This window comes from Lepisosteus platostomus, chromosome 9 (genome assembly GCF_059453375.1).
Source record: "Lepisosteus platostomus isolate fLepPlt1 chromosome 9, fLepPlt1.hap1, whole genome shotgun sequence".
Taxonomy (NCBI): Eukaryota; Metazoa; Chordata; class Actinopteri; order Semionotiformes; family Lepisosteidae; genus Lepisosteus; species Lepisosteus platostomus.
In genome coordinates, this window is record NC_142619.1 from 31,275,508 (window position 1) to 31,297,616 (window position 22,109).

At 38.1% G+C, this 22,109-nt stretch overlaps 1 protein-coding gene across 2 annotated transcripts in view; it reads right to left on the minus strand.

Annotated features, from left to right (window-relative positions):
- kiaa0930 overlaps positions 1 to 22,109 on the minus strand; it is a 43,574-nt gene that overhangs the window by 15,260 nt on the left and 6,205 nt on the right. For both annotated transcript variants that reach the window (XM_088644706.1, XM_088644705.1), the window contains exon 2: positions 6,964 to 7,112. In XM_088644706.1, coding sequence (XP_088500832.1) covers positions 6,964 to 7,112 — 149 coding nt within the window. The remainder of the gene's footprint in view (positions 1 to 6,963; positions 7,113 to 22,109) is intronic.

Consider the following 22,109-nt stretch of genomic DNA (forward strand, 5'->3'; position numbering starts at 1 on the left):
GTGGATGATGTGGGTGTCCTGCTACCTCTTGTGGGGCTGAAAAAAAAAAACACTACACCCAATACATGAAAAGTGTTATGATATGCAATATAATAACAGTCTAAAGAAATATATAAAAAAGAATAATAATACAGCGCATGCTGATTTGTCCTGTTAATATGGACGTGTGAAAGACGCCAAAATATGCAACTCTACTGTCTGTAATACAGTAGCACATCTTAAGATACTCAGGATATGCTTGATTCTAACTCTAAATGCAGACAAGCTTTTGCTTCGTTCCTTCTGCATCAAAGAAACATAAGAAGAAGTAGAAACGGGCAGTGGTGCTTCTGGAATAAAACACAAGTTCCTTAATTGAATATATCGGCTAGGCTGCCTGACTGATTCGGTGACAGCCACACTGTACTGTGTACTGTAGGTTTTATTGGCCATGTCTGAGATTTGTAAGCTGTGGAGCTGTCTGACACGCCGTGAGACCCACAGGAGTGGTAACGCTCATCGGAGGTGAGACTGCAGGCTCACATAGGCCAGGCAGGTGCCCGGAGGGGAGGCATGAATGCTTGACAAGCTGAAAATGCCAGTGGTGTCAAGGCAGTGGTGTGGAGCGGTTCTGGACCTTTAACGGGAAGATTGTGGGTTCAAAGCCCAGGCAAGACACTGCTGCTTAAGCCTTAGGTAACATATGTCATCTGTATTGCTCGACTAAAACAACCAGTTGTCCAAATAAGTGCAAATGCAATTACAGCCACATTATCTGCAAAGAGCAGTAAGTGGTGCTCTGCCACTTGGAGAATCTTAAATCACAAATGCTATAGTCTAGGCTCAGACTGGTAATATCTAAACTACACTCACTCACTCCAGAGCTTCCTACAACTATTTTTATGAAGCAGCTTCTACTCCTGTGCTTACATCCATCCTCATAGGTATGCACTTACTTCCTTTTCAGTCCTCTGATCTTGGTTTCTGTCTGGCATTTCAAGGCAAGCTTTGTCATCATGCAAACATCCCTAAAGTATAGTAGGTAAAACTGGAGCTGCTAAACAGGAATGTAGTTCTATATATTCCCTTTATTCATTTATCTATGCCTACATGGAAGAATAATTCTGTTTGTTATTCAGAGAAGTTCAAAATGGACAGGAAATGATATTTTTTCCCCTCCCGAAGCCTGAAGACGCAGAGGGAGGTCCGCGTTTGTCTTTAAGCTCATGTATCCTGACTTTCTGATTTAAAATCAGAACGTATTTTTTGTTGAGCACAGAATTTGGTATCTGAAGGAGGGTTGCACGGTAACCGGAGAGGAGGAGGAAAGAAACAGGGTGGCAACAAGAGTAAAAGGTGACTTTGAAAGAGGCTACGTGGTGGTTTTGATTTTGTGTTTCATGATCAGCAAAAGTGCAAATGTTTTTCAAAGCCTTGCTATCCATACAATAACTAAAACATGGATGGCTGGCGATAACTACCTTGGTTCAAAGGAATATTGTAAGCCTCAACAGAATGACAATAAAATATAAAAAGGTAGACTTCTTGTAAACTCACTATGGTACAGTACCCCATGCTGGCTAGTGCGGTTTTGTCATGGCTCTGAAGAAGCAGTCTAGATGTAACGGTTAAACCTCCTTGGCCACCAGAGAGGTTCGGTCACTTGTTGTCTGCTGTTTATCTTTTTATTAACTAAAAGATTACAACCCAGAGGAGGAGATCAATAATATCCAAGATTAAACATAATGCTGAATAAGTATTGACCATCACTCCTCTCATAGCAGCTCCAAACGCCTTTAAATCTGTTTCTTCTCAACTCAACTACTCACTGTACAATAAAACTGAACATTTCTGTGTTTTGCTTTGGCCCTGCTTATCTAAGGTGCTTGAAATGGTTAATAAACTGGTTTCTTTGCACTGTTAACAACAGTAAAGAAAACCTTGGGAGTGGCAAAAACACAGACCAGGTTCACTGTGCTCAAACCTACAGAAAACACTTGACAGCAGGGTAAAACAAGTCAAGAAATGTACAGGTCCATGTCAATCGTGGATTACCAGTTTGCTGCTTACAGCCTGCAGAGTAGTACAATTACCTTTATTGACCGCACATTGATTGCTGCAGTGAAGAAGGGTTTCTGTAAACTGTGAAAAGGCATCCCTCTGAAATCAACTCACAATGGGAGACCTAAAAAGGCTATGTTAATGTCTCATGTTTTAATAGAAGTTTAATACTGTACACTTTTGTTCTGAAAATGCAGCAGTATTCATTAATGCAAACCAAAACTATATCCAGTGTGTTTTATAATGTTGTTTCTTTTCTTCTTTGCTACAGTTCTTTACATCGTATTACATTAATAATTTTCACAACAGGAAAAGAAGGGACTGGGATCTCTGTTGCTGACTCCCTGATGTTCCAGGTGTGCTGTTTAATTACTTTTGTGACATATATTAAAGAGACACTGAGTGCTTTTTCCACTGAAACACATCTGCAGTTTATATGGGATAAAACAAAAACAGAGTACAAGAACACTACAGTGTGAGAATTGTCCTGTTCATCTTCAGAAAGAGTTAACCTTCCATTGATACCAACTTTTACTTTCTTAATTATGAACAGACATGAGTTGCTTTTTTTAATGTATTTTTGTCATGCTCTGCTCTGCTATTTTATGATATTCACATGAATATCAGAGAGAATGATAACCCTTCAGTGTAGCTACATTAGGAACAGACTTGAAGTCGATGTTCCGTGCTCTAGGACTAAAGCTGGCTAATACTCTATCAAACAGGGACGTTTTATTTCAAGCCAAAATGAGGATTTGAGAAGGTGCTAGCAGTTCTATGGTTACTCAATAAAAATTCAGGTTTTGACAGCAGCATTTGGTAAATCCCTGCTTTCCACTGCATTTTCTTTTTCGCCCACATTAAATCACTTAATAAAATAGACTAGTTGAGTAGCGTCAATTATTTTTAAGAGTGAAAAGTTTTGCTTCTTTGGTAAATAAGAAAACTTTCATTCACACTATATAGAACGGTTTCTGTTTAAACACTACTAAGCGGCATATACGTTTTTTAAAACTAAAATTAAGCTTCATTTAAACACCTTCAGACAATAAAAAGCTGACGTTTTTTTCCCAGCATCTTATTTTAATGACGGTATTTAGATTTTCCATTTAAAAAAGTAAAGATTCTTAGTTAGATGCATCATATCCATGTTAACGAAAGCTATTGTAGCGCTCTCGGGTTCACGTGGGTATGCGCCCTCGCTGCTGCCGCCACAGGTCGGCCCCCCCTCCGCTGGGGACTCGAACCCGGGCCTCCGGCGTCACTCAACAGGGACCCAGCCACTTGAGCTAAAGGGAAATCTCCCCTCAGCCCGACAGCTGAGGTCCCTGCTATTCACAGGGAAAGGCGGCGACGTCACCACGCTGGTAAGCCGGCTCTCACAACCTCTAATGTCGGACGTATGCGTTACACTATTAATTTTAGTTAACATACTATATTATACCTACTAAATATTTGAAGTCATTGTTCCCAAGAAAAATAATTCAGCCATTATTTTGTGAATTTGTCGTTTTTAATGGTTTGTCAATCATCCACATTCTAAACTAAGACTTTACTTTACATACTGCTGCAATGTCTGAAACCTAATCAAAGGAGATTGGCTCCTTCTCGGCCAATATGCCAAAACAGCATGGCCCTTGTTTCGAGACTCAGGTTAATTTCCCCAGGGGTCGACATCATCAAATGTCTTTCACTTTTTGATATCCACTGCCAACTGAGAAAGACTCAAAGGACTGATGAATTAGGCCAGCCCACATTCAAACCCGCCCTACTTCTCTTGCTAAATAAAGAATCATCCGGTTTTTAGGAACATCAGGCATGCTAATATCTAGCAAAGAACAGTCTCTACATACTGTAGTTGTGTTTGGCAAGTCTGGGAGAGAAGGCACAATTATTCAGGAATGTATGCCTTGTGGCAAAGACTAAAGGGACACATCAAAACATTGTTTCTGTTGCTGTGTTTGAAAGGCAGATGATTAACAAAATTACAGGAGAACAAGGGAACACTACAATACACTGTTTGTAACACACTCATGCATAAACCATATACAACATCCTGTACCATTATAAGAAAATACCTCGGTAATACCAAAGGTTTTCCATGAAATTATAGTCAATAATAAAATATGACTTTTCTATAAAGAATCCACGCCAATCAGTGACACCGATTCTGAAGCTTGTTTCTTTACTACATGAGCAGCAGTTTTAAAATGATTTAATTTTCCATCACATCACCAGATCCACCAAGCCAGAATTATCAAGATTAAATACAAATTGATTGAAGACGATCGAATATGTAGCTGTATCATAGGTTGCAAAGGAACAGGTAAAAGTTGTATTCCATGCAAAAACAATTAAAGGTGCAAACACTGAAGTGGACCTGCTGGAATTGTTCAAGTCTGAACTCGCAGAGATCTAACCAGGGGCTTCTATCACTGGTTCTCAGGATTCAGAATCCAACAGGATTTCCGTCTTCTTAAATAAGCAGGTTTTCACCTGTTTAAAATTATGTTCAGCCAATTAAGGTTTAAAGAAACCTGCTGGGAACCCCCTAGTCTACACTGTGAGGAGGCACAGAGGAACATTAGGAAATTTACGCAAATCCTTAATTATATTTTTTTCGGAATGAACAGTGAAACACAACCAGAGGACACAAATGGAAACTATGAGGAAGTGCATTTAAAACTGAGAACAGGAGGCACTACTTTACCCAGACATTTTGTGGGAGTATGAAAAAGGCACCCAGCCACATTGTTGACTTGTATCCTGGTTTCTTTCAAGAAACTGCTGAATGGGCCGAATGCCTCTTCACGTTTGTAAATGTCTATATTCTGACATCATCTGATTTAAGCAACTGAGTGATGCTGCTTTTGAACGGACAAATAAAACCCCATGGTACAGCCAAGTATACTGTCTGTTGTGGTCAACAGTAGTGACTCAACCTGTAGGCCAGAAGAGAAACAGAAACAGAAGCCCACAGGTGCCTGGTGAACATCAGGAGTTTCTGCTGTGCAGACAAACACTGCCAGACAATTCTAAAAGTATTTAGCCAGTGAATCACAGCTGATGATAACATCTCTTGGCCCTGGATTTGAGCCTGGATTTGAAGTGGCCTTTTCACACAACAATTATGGGTGGAAACTTTCATAGGATTACCTATTTGGTAGTCTACAAGGGATAACTTCTTTGTTGTTTAGCACTGAAATTGACCTTTGGAAAAAGAGTATCTGAGAAAGGAACGATTTCTAATGATCATGAAGCAAACTTCTCAATCACAGAAACTGACACAGATTAACACTTAACCAATGCACAATAAAAGTGTTCTGTAAAACATGGCTTATTTAATTGCCAGGAAGGAAGAGTCTATGTCAATCATTCACATTGTGGTAATTAATGGCTTGCCATAAAATTAAAAAATGGTTTACTTTGTAAAACTACTAAGCACTGAAATTGTTAGAACTTGTCAAAGAGGTAATTGTTGAAAGTTTTTTTCATTTTTTTCCCCTGTTTTTGACAGCATATTTCATACATGAAGCAGGGGCTCTTGGTGATGTTAGTGTTTTGTCTCCCATACACAGGCAACCCTTGGCTCCCTATCGTTATCCAATCACAGTGTCCCTATTTTGACTGAGTCATGTCTTTACACAAGAACAGTGTGAAAAAGATTGACACTGCAAGACTCGTACACACTTGCTCCAAACACCCAAATCCTGGAGCAACCTCAGTGATTGAGCCACCTTTCGTCTCAAGGAAACTGTGTTTTTTCATATCTGATGAGATTTCTGATGGTAAAAGGGTCTTGTTATTATGTTATCAAAGAAGCCAAATAATTCAAAAGAAGTTCAAGAGAATTTGAGAAATGTCAACTTCTACTGTATGTAGAAGTGAATTGTAAGCCGACATGCTAGTTTTATACAGGCAGCTGTTGCCAAAGAGCAATAGCAATAGTTGTAGAAGTGAATTTTTTATGTTTTCGTTGGTGATATTGTGCAAATAGTGTTACACATTTCCATTTTTTTTCACAAAACATCTCTTTAACCCTACCTTCTGCAGATTCTGTTTACCAGTTAAAAACACTAAAATTCTGCTAATTGATAACAAGGCGAGCTGCTACCCACCTCTCCTCACAGATGCCTAGTTTACCGATTAAAATTAAATTCCCATTACTTCACAAAGCTTTTTAAAAGCTTATAACTCCTCCATGAGGTCTAGAAAACTGCTGAATATTGCTTAATTCCCTTAGAAATACTAAATTGTGCAAATAAGACAAAGAATCACTGCGGTTTATTTTAGATTTAAACTCATTTTTATTTTGTATAACCAATGTTTTCTTATTTTCATATCATATTTTTATTCTTGATTGTTTTATTCTTTGGTATCTATTTCCGAGCCTTTCTCAGATACATGACAAAGGATTGGAAAGAATTTGAACTAAATGACCAATAACTCGAACAATGTAGTCTTTCCACTGATCAGCCATGCTTTGTTGAGCTAATGCCCAACGCTTTGCTGGCCCTCAAAACCTCCGAGTACACTGCAAAGGCAGTTTCTGTCAGTTTTCATTGGTCTTCTTTGTCACTCTTATATTTTAAATACATTTTACATTGAAAGAAAAATTACAACTGCTTGCCACCTCTGGCTCATTTTCAGAAACACAGAGGTCAGTTATAAAAGGAGATGCACTGTACTGCACTGTATCAGGGCACTGCAGCTTTTAGACAAGGTGCCAGATTATTGTTGTTCTCTTCATACAGATCAGCAATTATAAAAGCTTACAAAAAAACCAAATTGGTATCCCACAGCAACATTTTATACCGTTTTTTTCTATTGCAGCAGCCAGCCACTCTCCAATTTATAATTAGACTTAATGGCTGGCAAAGTGGAAGCACACATCATACAGCGAGCAGAATCTATCCAATCTACCTTCTTCCCATCCGTATTGTCAGCACTGACATAGGACAGCTTTCTCCGCACATAGAACAGCATGTCGTCCTGTCTGGGGGCCCATTTCTCCATGAAATAGTTAGAAAACATCCAGGTCCAAAACACGATCCTGTCATCCTTAAGACATCCTGAAAAACAAAAACGAGGAAGGCGGTTAGGGAGAAAACCCCAATAGAATGTATGATTGAAGCTCCGGAAATTTTGCTGTCTGGATCGAGACAGTGTTGTGGAAGGTGAATGATGGGAAGTGTTTGACACTTGAGAAATACTTGAGGAAACGTTTTGGTGCTTGATCTAAAGGCATAGGAAACCAAAGAGAAAAGTAAGAGGCAAACTACCCGATTTTTATATGGTGCACAAGAGTCTCCTAAGGAGTGAAAACAGCACCATCACTATTGAGAGGACAGGGAAGAGACATTTGTCATATAATTACTGCAATTACACGATCCCAGGCTAATAAATCCCCTAAACAAAAAAGGTGAATAACAGAAAATACCACAATGGTGTTCACCTCTGAAGCTGTACCCGCGTTTACTCTCAATTCGGGAACAATTCATGGATATTAAAAAAGCTTGTGTCACTGAGGATACTTAGTGGCCCTGGGAGACTTTTTTTTGGTAAACAGAACCACAGCGCAGCTGGGACAGCTGAGGATGCCTTCACTTCCTGTCACTCATCTACGGGCCGCTGCCTGGAGCAGTCACGCGACGATCAGCGAGCCTCCCGAGCTCTTGGCTGTTCGCAGGTCTTGACTGAAAATGCAACCGGACAGCTGGCAAAGTTTCCCTGACTGGAATAACAGCCCAGTGCTCACAGGGTTTACACATGACTCTGCCCAAGGCCCAGATACTAATGACCTAGCCGCAGTGATGCTACACTCATTAGACTGCAGATCATTTACACTGCAAAGTTGCTTCATTGCCATGCTATTTTAATTACACTGAGATCCAGTACTCACGTTGCATCACGTCTACCAGAGCCAGTGAATAATCACATCAAGCTTTTACTTTATAACATGAGAAGCAGCAGCCACTGAAAGGTGTGGGACTTATCAGTGCCCTTGGAATGCAGTATGCACTGTATACCCATCTATATTTGATTTTATAAATATTCGCACTGTAACTCAACCTATTTCTGACACTATCGCCAGCCATAACCATAGATTCATCAAAAATGTAGACTTCTTTAAAAAAATGTGCACAGGTACATAGTGATGCTGACAACACCACACGGACCACTTACAGTTCAACAACAAAGGTCTGTTCCAGACTTATCTGTTGAAAAAGAAAAGTGTATAACTAGCATTAATTATCAAATGACCAGAGCTATTGTACTTTCATCCAGGAATTGAGAATAGGAGATGCTTTGTTTTGGTGCCATGAAGAATTGTGCTCTTTAACCTTAAATAGAAATGAATATCGTAAGCCAAAAATATTAAATAAGTAGGTGTCTAATCCTACTTTTGTTCCGCACACATGTGCTATAGGCATATCCAGGAGCTCGTGGGGAAAAAAGCAAAGTGTTTTCGAAAAACATCCATAGTTTATTCTGTCAGTGAGTATCTGCACATGTGAATTTTGCATTCAGCTAATTACACCAAGTTTAACTCACAAAGTTCACAAAGAATGCAGTTCAAATATTGTACAGAGAAAAATCGAATTCCTTGATCACAAGGTACTTTGCAGATACACAGATACTGGACTAATACAGAAAAATTTGGAAGCTATGCAGTAGCACATTCAATTATATCATACAGAACCTATGTGCATTATGTTTCTCTTCTTTTTGCTTACAATTAAAGGTGAACACTTAAGTCGGATTCTAAACAAACCTGGGTTAAGCAATAACATTTTACCATGAAGGATTTCTATGTACTTCAAACAGAACACTATAGTACCTGCTTTCAACAGTTTTGTGGAGAATTTCTTGTTTTATTGAAACATATGCCTCAGCTCTCATGTGCTTTTAATAAGTGACATTGAAAATATACAATACCAGAGGTGGCACTGAAATAATAAATTGTCCAACACATTGAATCTTTAACTTGTTCTGAAAAAGATATCGACTATTCTGGTACAAAAATAAAATGGATATTTCACAAGGAATGCATCCATTTTGGTTAACACAGCCACCAAATGACTTAGGCGTAAAAAATGACATTAGATTATATGGATAATTTATTAACATCCTAGCCTAAAATCTCTTGAGAAGCATGAATGCATTTATCAAAGTTGTGTGTGCGGTGAGGTAATTCTAAGGTAGTAGTGCTATTCCACCATTAACAGTACATCACACAGAACCAAAAAGCTTCAAATGACATTCTTTACTCCTGTACTGATGTACTATATAGCATATATATGACTATATATTTTATAAATGACTGTCTTTTCTTAGTTTTTTAGACATACGTCCCATTCAACACAGCATTCCACAGATAGTCTAGTTACTTAATTATCACACACAGGAGAGAACCCAGCAGAACCTGAAATAATTTCCAGGAAACCAATTCATAAAAATGCTAATCACCATGTTTAGTGAAAAGACTTTTTTCCCAATTATAAAATAACACTCTAGTTGACATGCCAATTCACAAAAATCTTAAAGATACCAACATAAACAGTGCATTTGACAGCATCCTAACATTTTAGCCCACCACAATGTCATCACCCTGGTTGCTAGGTAACTATGAGTTGTTTGGAGCCAGGCCTCTTGCTCTAGGGCCTGCTGTTTAAGGACTCGATACTGCAGCTACATTGCCACTCTGGAGAAGGAGTCTGTATTTTGGACAGAGACGGAAATAAAAAAAAATCCCTTTGCTGCTCGGTTCAAATTTTGAAATGGGTTCTTAAGATCTGTAGCTGCAAAACGCAGTTCCTGTGACAGTGCACTCAGAAAGCCTAGTTATTAAATACAGGATTTTTCTAAACTGAGGTCTCTGAGTGCACATTCTGCAGTGCTTCAGAAGATTCCTGTGAACTATCATAGAAGAAATTATGTCAAAGGGCAGATCCAAGGGAACCATATGTAACAGGTCTCATGAAGTAGAGGATGAGCTGAACTGAATTGTCGGAGCCCTTTTCTTTCGGAGAAATTAAGGGTTGGTGTAACTGGATTGTTGTAGCTGCAGGTGGTGACATTCTGAATAACTATACAAAAAAAGGCTGTCTCATTAATAATTTAGTTGGAGACTGTAGTGAGCTGCCGAGCTATTAACATGTATGTGGTAAAATTCTGTGCTTGTGGGTTGATCCTCAAAGTAATGCAGTAAAAATGCAAAACCACACATTTTAAATGCTTCTCCAGCTAATTCAAATAAATGTTATTCCAAGGCAGACATTTCCAAAATCACACATCAATCTTATAAGAAAATTAAATCGCACAGCAAACCTAAATGTAAATGTGTGATCAACGTGCAACAGTAATGCTCTATTTCATTGTTCTGAAAAATGTTCTTATTACATTAGAGAAGACATTCAGAATCCTAAATAAGGGTCATCAACTATAAGAACTAAACAGTCACTACAGTCACTGGTTGTATGTTTTTTGCCTTAATTATTTTAAATAAGAAAACAAAAAATGTACCACCTCAACCACTACAGGGTTTAAAATAATTTTTTAAATGTAAAGAAAAAAATCATTCTCAAATCTTTAGTTTCAGCACATTTTTTACGGTTTCCTGAGCAGATAAAGTCATATTACTAAACCTTAAAGGAAGTATTAAAATGAAAATACATAGTCAAACCCTTACATTCACAAAAACATTAAACTTTTAAAAATTAATTCAAATAATCAACAGTAGACAGGAAGGTGCAATAATTGAGTGAACAATGCAAATTATGTTAACATTCTTGTTAGCCTTCTATTGAGAAAACAAGACACGACTCAAGACAACTAACAGGTCTCTGGACCATAGCACCACACTATAATAATGACTTGGGCCTGGAATCTAAAATATACCTCATTAGTTCATTATTTCAAAAATATTCCCAAAAGATTTCTGTGAACCATTTTCCCCACACACACAGTGCTCCTGAAATAAATCCAGATGTCAAGTCTTAACCATGTTAATGACAACACTGCTACAGAAGGTCATTCCTATACAGTAACTGGGTCTGATCCAGGCCCAGGTTGAGGTGAACAGCTGATATTCTTTCCAGGACAGCTTATTGTTTGATGACTGTGGTTTCTGCATGTTATATATATATATATTATATTTTGTGAAGAGATTTGCCTTTGTTAAGGTTAAGGAGCCTCAACTTTTTTTTATTTTATTCCTGCTTTTTGAAATATACTACTTGAGATACTATTCCAAAACAAAACTTTATTTGAGCATCTGAAGATGACCGTATTTCACAGTGCTTAATTATGTGACACGTGTCAGCTCTCTCAGCACACAGTCACTGAAGATGATCCACAACCAGCCCACACTTTGGTACAGAGCAGTCTGAGGTCTCGCAATGACTGCTCAGCCAGAAATATTTGATCCTGCGTCATAAACAAAAACAAAACAACACCGAATGAAACAGAATACAATCAGTTAAAGGAATTTTAAGGTATTTCTGCACAATTCTAACAGAAAGATAAAGAAAATGAACAAACATATAACAAGTGCACAGAATATGAAGAAGGCACTGTATTACATACATTTTATTCTGTGGTTTTGAAGTGGCAAAATGAAGATGATGGAATGGAGATTATTAATCACTACCAGGAACCTCATCTCAATTTCTCCACACAAGAGCTGGATGTCTTTTAAAGCAGTAGCCATTCCTGTATAACAACTTTAAAGTGGTCAGACTACAACTAACTCTAAAGTCTAAAATTAAGGCAGCATGCTTTAAACATACCATGAATACTTACTGCCCAAGTAATATGCGGATATTGCAGTCAAGGTTGTATGGAATACACAAACCCAACACCAATATATTAAAAGCAATTAATCTTACAACAGGCTTTTACTGTTTTACTTGTCCTTCTTCTTTTCACCATGAGAAGGCATCTTTCTTTTATCACAATAATCACTGTGCTCTCAGTTGTAATTACTTACAATTCTTTTATGGTCAGAATTAAATAGTCTAAACATCTGTAAAGTAAATAACTTCAAAATCAACCTAAGGAGAAAATATGGAGATGCTTCCTCATGAACAACAAATATCTTTTCTGTAACAGGAAGGAAAACTGAATGGCTGACAGTCATATTTCTCTTCCACAACCCGCAAGGGTGAAGGCTTATTAATTGAACACTGTAGTCAAGCGATAAAAAAGTTAGCAAATAACACAACATATTCTTAGATGTTCCACCTGATAACAACTCTGTGAAATAAAGATTTTCTTAATCGAATCCCACTGAAGTGTGTTGTGTTAAAGGTCATTTCAATGCCATAAACATTTTTGGATGCAGAAAATAATTTGCTTGAGCTGGATTGAGGTGGCAAAATAAGAATTAAGATATGTCTCCCTGTCTCTTGTACTGAATAAAGGATACATTTTTCTTTGGTTTCGATCATTAATTCAACAAACAACTGGCAAGAGACACATAATACTGTTACAAGTAGGTATTACATATTAGATTATGTTAAATCTCTTTTATCCATTATATACAAACAGTATAAATGTGTATACAATTTGTGTGTTAATATAGAAGCAGAGGGTTATTACACACCAAAAGGTAAAAAGAAAAAGATTTCAGCTGTAGAACATTCATCATGTGATTAACATTTATATATGTTTCAATATCCCTTTATTTATTTTTGCATCTAATAATACTTAGTTATGTATTATTATTCATTACATTGTACATGTTGTACATTATTTTATGTGACTAGTTACACTGCATATAGGACCAGAAATTTGAAAGATTAAAGTGTTAAATTTAAAATAGTGATGTCTCAGAAACTATTCATTATTTGTACTCTTCTATTGAATTTCCCATTTTAAAATCTACATAAAATTAGTCTAGGTAAAAAATATTAGTACAATGGTAAGAGGAAGAAGGAAATGTCAAAAGTCACTAAAATGCATTGAGAATATAAAGAATATTGGAAAGGTCAAGAGAGAGCTGGAATATCACAATAATGGCTAAAATAGATAAAGGTTTGGTTTTTCAGTAATTCAATAATAGTAATAAGAATAATAGCAAAGTAAAATGTGTCTAGTTCAATAACTGGAAAAATCTAGACTGAATGAGAACTGGCCGCTATACTAAATGAATATTTCATTCAGGTGATTTAGGAAACAATTAACAATGTGTCTCAGGCTGAGGAAAAAAACATTCTAGTGTATATTAAAGCATTGACACAGAAGAGGGAGAAGTGTTATAGTTGCTGTAAGCACTTAAATATAGAATTCCCATGGCAAACTGGTATTCTAATAAATTTACTGAAGGAAACAAGAGATTTAATTCAGAAGGCATTAGTTAAACTCCAAAGAAGACTTCCAACAGCAAAAACAGACTACAGATGCAAAATGGGAAAAGCAGAATCTGAAGAAGCTGTTTATGAAAAAAAGATTAAAGTCTTCATATTACCAAGACTAGACAATGTGGGGAAGCAATACAAATGGCAAACCATGTGAGGATATACAGTTACAAATATATCATTTCAATAAATTGATGTGAAACTGTAACATTATACAGTGTTAGAATACTGTGTACAATTGATAACCTAAACCATAGTAAGGGACTAAGTATTGTTTCCATTTTTTGTCCACTACCTCTAACTGTTCACTTCTATGGAACTAAATGATCCTCCAACATTCATACTGTTCAAGCACATAAATAACATCTTCTCATCTCAAGCTGCAAATTTCAGCCTGCCAGCGCTAAGGATTCTTTATACAGAAGCCGTGCCATTTGCTGATTAGCTAACCACTGATTACCATGTGAGATGCTTCAACAGTTATCCATTACACTGGACTTTGAAAATGCAGTGTTGCTGTGGAAGGAGATTCAAAGGGGAAAAACTGGTTTCTGCTCAGTACGTAAAATGAGTGGAAAAAGGAAAAAAAAATACTTGTTTAACTAACATGGCAGAAGACAGAAGATGCAGCAGTCCTGTTAGATTTTTAAAGGTCAAAAAGGGAACTCGCCGTTTTTAACCTTACAGCTTGCAATCCCTTCATTCCTTGACAAGTGTGCAATAGAATGTGCCTTTTGGGTTGGGGTTTTTTTTTTTCGCAATTTGGCTCAAGTTCCGGAAACTTGTTCAGTAGCTGAAGTTAGCGTTTTGAAATAATCCTGGATCATCTTGAATACTTTTTGATGTGAAAAAGGTATAAACGTTTTGGGGAAAGGATGATATTCTGCAGTGGTCTGTTTATAATTGTATAAACGTTGCAGAACAGCTAATCCACCAATTTCACTTTTAGGATCACAGATTAATAATGTCAAGAAAGCGTTTCACATAACTAATTCCCAGAAGAACAATCCCATAGCTGAAAGCAAAATGACAAGACGTTACCGTGCCTCTTCTTCCAATAATCTTATTAGCCAACAAAAGAGTGAACTGAACCGATGGTGAAAAGACACTTTACAACATTCATCAGGATTCATCAAGGCATGTTTCTCACTAATTTAATGGACAGGATTAAATATCTTTCTTACTCAAATTTTCTTGTCATTTGGAAACCTTTGCTTCTTATAAATTAACAAGGAGACTCTTTGTGTACAGAAACTACAGTATCGGATTCAAAATGTTTTTTCTGCTTTGGATGCTCAAAGGGAACACACGTGCAGGTTTAATTGAAAAGGGGAATCTCGCACACATGATAGATATCTCACACTTGATCACAGAATGCATCTCTCAGCACCTCTAAAATTGCCAGTAAGGTTACAAGTGCCACCATGCCTTTGTTAGCTGCTATATCATAAACACAGCCTATTGACTCATTCAAGAGAAAGTCATTTGAAATATTAAAAAATTGTATTGAAATTGGAATAGATTTTTCTGACATCTTACAACAGTGACATATGCTAGTTTTAGATGAACTGCTTTCCAAGGTTTGAGAAACAAGAAGAAAATAACTCTGGGTCTTCCCATCCATTACTCCCAACATTGATTGGAATTTGCTTACTTCCAGTTTTTTTTAAACAGTGTCCAATTTTACTTTCCATTTTTTCCTCCCCCAATACCTGGGTCTCTCTGCATTTTAAGGAAGTAGCTATGTAGAATGAAAAGACTAAACTCCTGCTGCACATGCCTAGCACTTAAAAATACTCAAAAATCACCAATTCATATTGTCACCACAAACAAGTAACCATAATAAATGCAAACTATTAATTTGTGCTCCCAAACTCACAAAAAAAAGTTTTCCCTATGCAACTCAGACATTCATGAAAAAGACTCAGACCTTTAGAAATCAAAGGTTATACAGAATATGACAAAAGTCCAGGAAAAGTGAACATGAAAATGAAAATGTGATATAATACTTGGTGAAAAGACTATCAGGACTAACAAAGAGGATTCATCATTTTATGCACTTGGATATACAGTACGTAGCCCTTATAAATCAACCAATATTCCAGTAGAAAATGGCGATTATTCAACCTTCAAACTAAGAAAGCAATAGTTCCGGTAAACTAAGCAGTAAAACAGACAGGAAAACAACCATCTTTTAAGAAGTTAGGTTGTGAAAGACAGACTATGTGACAGTTTAACAGCACTTAACAACAGAAAGTAGTGTGAACACGGATCTTGCACCCTTACATTTTTTGCATTGCAGAAAAGTCTAAAAATAAAACTGAGTTACGCAACATCATACTAACAGAACAGAAATTTCTTAAATCTACAGGCAAAAACTGCTCATTTTGAACATGGCAGAGTAACTAAAATTATACACGCATTAAAGATTTCAGGTTGTACTTTTCTAGAAGAGTCTAATGCTATAGTACAATTAAGATATTCATTCATATGAATGTTGATTTTGCACTGACTTCTTGGTTGCTAAAGTTTTGTCTGTCATTGTGTTATGTGCTAGAAAATAAATTTCCCCAAGAGGGACAATAAAGCTTTTATTGAATATGATACTAAACGTACTTTTAAAACATCATTTAGAAATGAAAGCTGAAATCACATTAAGAAATGTTCCAGTCTAATAAATGGTATATGTCAAGTACATATTCAGGCAATTGTGATAAGATTTTTTAACATTCAGTTAAGAGCATTATGAAATTACTATTGTGAAGTCTAGAAAATGGGATACTAAATATTATTAAGATGTAAATTCTCAAAGAATTCACATCAAAAATGCTCAAATAGCATAAATTTGTTCCTTGCTTGCATAAAGCTCTACACATGGAGCAGGTTAAACACAGAAACAAGCCAATAAAATTGCACTTCAGGAAAGGACAGTTAAAAAGACATTTTCAATTATAAAAGCTAAGGGGAGAGCTTTCAACAGTTATGGGGAAGCAGAAGGCCTAATGTCCTTTATTATTCTCCTCATAAAAACCTTTACCTACACTAGGACATCAATTACTCTATCTTATGGGTCTAGCTAATTGCTGTATTATTTAGAATAAGTCAGAAAGCCATAAAAAGTATTTCTACAAAAGTACGTCTTGTGTGAAAAAGTTACAGCATGTTTGGTGTTAAAATGGTGTTTTTAACCTTGTATGCCAAAAACAGGGTATTGCCTTGCATTATCTTTCAAAGCACAATCGGAACTGAAATGTAAACATGTTTTTTTAGATACTACGGATTAAAATCTTGCTCACAACAAGGAGGTTTAAAAATACCTATAAGCTTTTCCTTTTTGTTCCTTCTGCAGAAATGTATCTTAAGTCTGGCCACACTCCAGACAGTTTCAGCACCAGTGACCTTGTCTCAAGTACACAGTATGTCTGACAGTTTCCCTGGCACGCTGGTAAAAGAAATAAAATGCTTTGTAAAAATTACACATTAGCAAGCTTTTATTTACCAGGCTCCTGTCTACGGTCATTCGGACAGTCATGGATATCGGAGCGTGAATGCAACTGTTCATTTTCTTATACTCAGCGAAAAGAGGATGAGGACTTGTAAGTCTATTCCCAGCGTGGTGAGACACGGGCAGGGAACAGGGAAACCTCAGAGGAGTCAACTGCTTATCTGGCACCTTGAGAGCTGTGACAGTTCAACCCCTGTATGCTGCCTGGGGACATGCCAAGACATCCGATTTAACTGGGAAGCCCTGGAGCTTTAACTTCTCAAATACATAGATGGAAGTTCTGTGTCTGTGCCAGACCATACAGTATGAGCTGTATATAGTCACATGTGTCCTTGTCGGACACAATGAGCAGCGATGACCCACCGTGATTGCGAGTCTGGAGTTCACTCCAGTTTTCATCGAGAAGAGAAACGTGTTTCAACATGGCAGGTCTGAGGCCACCCCTTGAAGATTGCGATCTTGAATGCACAAATGAATCCGATTTTTTCCTGGTGAATCCATTCCTGACACACCAGTACCTTAAAACATGTGATTATGTCATTAAAGGAAGCTCTGAAGACTCGCATGAAAGACCTGGGACAGAAAACAAGCAACCACAAAGAACAGAAATTCCTTCATTTTTCTACGAAATGGGCAACATAGGTTCAGGAAGAACAGATAAGACATCGTTTGGTGTGGTGCTTTGGTGGAATATTTACCAGACTCCCGGCACACTCTCAGCTTGCCATAATTCCAAGCTTTCTGTGGAACTGGAAAAGGAGAGAGCTGTGAACTCCGTCCCAAAGACCTTCTGAAACAAGGTGGACAAGAGCTCACAGAGAGGAAGGCAAGCCTGCTCCTCACGTACTGCTTCCAGCAGGTTTATCAGGCACCTTCCAACTGATAATGATAATAATAATGTTTCTATATTAGCCCTATACAATTTCTTGCATTAGGAATTCGTCTTTTCCCCAGCATACCCCAGCTTTTCTCCATGGAGACACAGACACACAGACAGGGAGAGAAGCTTGGGGTCAGAGCACAGGGTCTGCCATTGTACGGTGCCCCTGGAGCAGTTAGGGTTAAGGGCCTTGCTCAGTGGCCCAACGGAGTAAGATTCCTCTGCCGGCCGCAGGATTTGAACCGGCAACCTTCCAGTCACAGGCGCAGATCCTTAGCCACAGAGCCACCGCTCCGCCCGGCTGTGACCCAGACAGCAGCTGCGCTGACCCCTCATCCACTGTAGGGGTTCACGTATGTCATTAAAGCCTCACCCATACATCTATCAACAATTTGCACTGTGAGAAGTTGAAATATTGAGGCTATTCCATCATTTCAGGCAATGGTAAAAAGCAAAATTGGAATATCATCTTACACTGGGCTGGAAAGATCTTGTTGTTTGCCGTCAAAAACCTTCTACCAAAAAGTCTGAAAGGGAATGAACAGTATTTACTTTGGTCGGGCTCGATTACTTTGATCGCTGCACACCAGTCTTCTTTTCCACAAATAAAAAGGGCACAAATGTCCCTCTAAGGGAAGACGTCTGCATCACCAATCTTCCACACAATTTGAAGTCAGAACCACGGGCAGGGTCTGGGACGAAATGGAAGAAAGCTCACATCTGAAGGCTGAACAGCCAAAATATTTTTTTCTTTCTGCCTTTCACAGCGGAATTAACCTCTATTTGTTTCTTTGAAGCTTTCACACCAGCATAGCTACCCACTCAGAGCTCTTCAGTGTTTAATTTAGTGATTTATACACCAACTCAAATGACCATGGGATCCGTTCTAGCCTCACAGAAGCACGAAGCTATTTTCCAGTGCTGTTATTATATTCTATATAATTCTATAGATCTGGCAACCAGGCCCCTGCACTGCAAGGGACAGTGATTGGGAACGAAAGGGTATTAGAAAGGGTGTGACTGCGGTCAGGCTAAGCCTTTTACTCTGCGTTGAGACAAAACAGAGAACATCATCCCCACATCTGAGAGAGGTGATCTTTTACCGTCTTTTTTATTAAGATGACTAGTAACACACATGTTAAGGGGCCTGTAACACTTAAATTAATCCACCCCCATGAGGGACCAAATACTGTAAGTAGCATTGTTTAGTTCTAGAAAAGTAGTTTGCAGGAGCCATGTCAAAAACACAAAGACTGTTTTGATATATCTTGGAGATTAAAACCAGAATAAAAAAAATGGGTGACATGCCTGAAAGGAACGTTGAGGAGGTTTTTACATTTATAAGGATGAATTTGATGGCATTGAGACTTTTAGATATTCCCTTTCTCTCTTGGGTTTGATATTTTGCTGTTTTGTTATCATCCCTTCTACTCCTCTCTTAATTTTTTTCATTTCAAGCCGCCCTGTGATGCTGAGCTCACAGAAGCTACTGATTCCTACAGGAACAAGGAACTGAACCAGCCTAACGAGCTGTCAGAAAGCCAATGACTTCTCTTTTTCTTCGGAGTCGTCAAACAGTACAGTCCAGAGGTGCTGTTGCTGCATAGCAGACAGCAGGAACAGTCACGACACAAGACAAATCACACTTAGTCACTTTTGAAATCATTCTCAGATCGTATAAGCAGGGTTCTAAACAGCATTGTTGAGAATTTGGAATGCTGCCGTCTTACACAAACACTTGATGAAACACATGAAATTCAAACTTCTATGATATCGATTTAGTAATTTCACTAAATACAGCTGTGATGTAAAAACAAAGTTTTGCAAAGAAACTAATTCATAGGATTACCTAGACAAGTGGTTTCACACACAGCCCGCCTCTCTGCCCACAACATCTCCTCTGACAGTTGGTTGGGTAGCAATAACCTTACCTCATACTCAACAATCACAGGATCTGTCTTTTTTTATGGGGAGCATCAAAAAGCACCCTTTCCACAAAAAATATTCACAGCTACCTGTGTACCAGCTATGAGAACCTCTGCTCACAGATTTAGTGTCAGAAACCGGTGCTACGCAATGCAGGTTTAATGTCACTTTTCTCAACAGAGCTTTTCAACACTTTCAACATAATTCTCGAAACCCTAATGCCACATACGTTAATAAGCATATACAGACAGACAGCTGTGGAACAGACCCCTTGTACATCCATGTCAAATAATGGCTTGCTTGCTTTTGAAAGGGAACCAGCCACTGCAGTGTTTTGAGGTGCACATTTAATGGCAACATTTAAACAAATTAGTTCCCTGTGCAAAGCTGCCTCAGTGTGTGTTAGCTGCAAAAGAACAAGGAGAGGTTAATTCCTCGCTGAAATGCTTGAAAAAAGGAATGTTTTGGCTGTTGAGCCTTTTTCAGTTTTGAAAAAGGCTCACAGCATCAAGCATAAAACAGCCAAAACATTAATTGTTTCTACTTTTCAGTAGAAAAATCAAATTAATCTTTAGGTACATAATTGGTTCTAAGAAACAAGTTAAGGCAAATTGGTTCATTCATGTAACATTCCCCATTTTGAGCTAGAGCTCTACATCCAGCTCCAGATGATCAAGACACCATTATTTTAATTCTGCAGTAATACTGTTTTGGAGAACAGCTAGACAAACCTCCTCCAGGCAGACAGGTGGCAGAAGTCAGTCTCTAGTAAGAAGGTGGTTTAATTTCAGACATTCAATTTAGGCACAATTTCACAATGTTTCTATTTTAGATTTTTTAAATATCTCTTAATAGTTCTACAGTATTTCTCAATTCCACAATTTAGAGTGTAGCTGATGAATCAGTTCTTCAACTTGTACTCTACTGCAATAGAAACCACCTTGCAATATGCACTGGTCCCAGAAATGTCCACGGTGTCCGTTAACCAAATAAAAAGCAAGATGTTTCTGCATCTAATATGTGAGGCGATTGTACACTGACTCTGCCTTGGTCTGGAAGGGTTGCGACTGCCCAGAATAAATATGTCTGGTGTAAAACTGAACTGACTTTGACTCGCATGGACTGAGGAAGTTGCATCTCATCTCACACCGATCTTTATTTATAAAGACATCTCTGAAGGACATTCGAAAAATCAATGCCGGCAACTGAACACATTAGATATTTTATGACACATTTAAAAGCAAATCTTTGCAGATGATGAAACTGTACTGCCATCAAAGAAGGCAAAGCTTGGGGGCAAAGCACAGCACGAGCAGAAGATGGAAGAATGAGGCGGTGGTTACTGGCTTTAGAGAGTACATGAGAAAAGAGCAAATGAGAACAGGACATGCCTCCTGCTCATCTGGTGGTTGAGCAGCTACAGAAAGCGCATCTAAAACTTCAGCCAGTAGTTTCTTACAGGTGCCCAGAGTCTGGGCCTGGAAAAGCCTGTTCTAGACACCAACTACTCTTTGAGTAAAGAACTGTTTCCTATTCTTTCTCCTTAAGTAATTCCCCTTAAGTTTCCAATTGTGACCCTGTGTCCTTGTTTCACTAATGAGTGTGGAAACAGTCCCCTGAGTTGAACCTGTCGCTACCTCTCAGGATCAAATTTCCTCTCAGCTGCCTCTGTCCTAGAAGAAATAGCTTTATCTTGCTCGACCTGTCCACACTAAAAAGCTTCCAAACCATTCAGCCCATCTGGTAGTGAGTAGTTACTTGACCCAAGGATCGCATCCAGCCTTTTCTTGAAGGAAGCCAGGGTTCTGGCTTCAACAACATGGCTGAGTAGCTTGTCCTGCACTCCCACCATCCTTTGGGAAAAGGGTAAAGTGCTTCCTGTTCTCACTTTTAAATGCACTTCCAAAAAATTTGATTTTTCTGCCCCAATACTTTTGGAGAGCACAGTGTGTTACATGTTACAACAGCAGTATACCACTCAGGATTTGAACCTATGACCCTTTGCTCCAGGGCCGTAGCCAGTACTCTACACTTCTGCCATGTGTCTGGCTTTTGTAATATATATTTTACATCCAAAAAAAACCTCAAATCAAAGGAAACCAGTTCACAGATAATAGACAAATTTAAGCAATCAACGCCTTGTGAAAATCTTATGCATACAAACATGCAGTTAGATAGTCTGCCTGTTTCTAGTTCTGAACAATGCAAAACAAAAGAAAATATTATTCAGACTCTTATCTGTACTGACGGGACAGTGTTGCTGTACCGATTTTTGCTCCTTAAATGTCATTCATTTGTTAGGCACCTGCCAGTACAAACAACAGCTGTCCTTGTTATTGTACTGTCTGGACCTCTGGGAACTCAAGACCACATCTGAATGCAAACACAGAGCGTCATA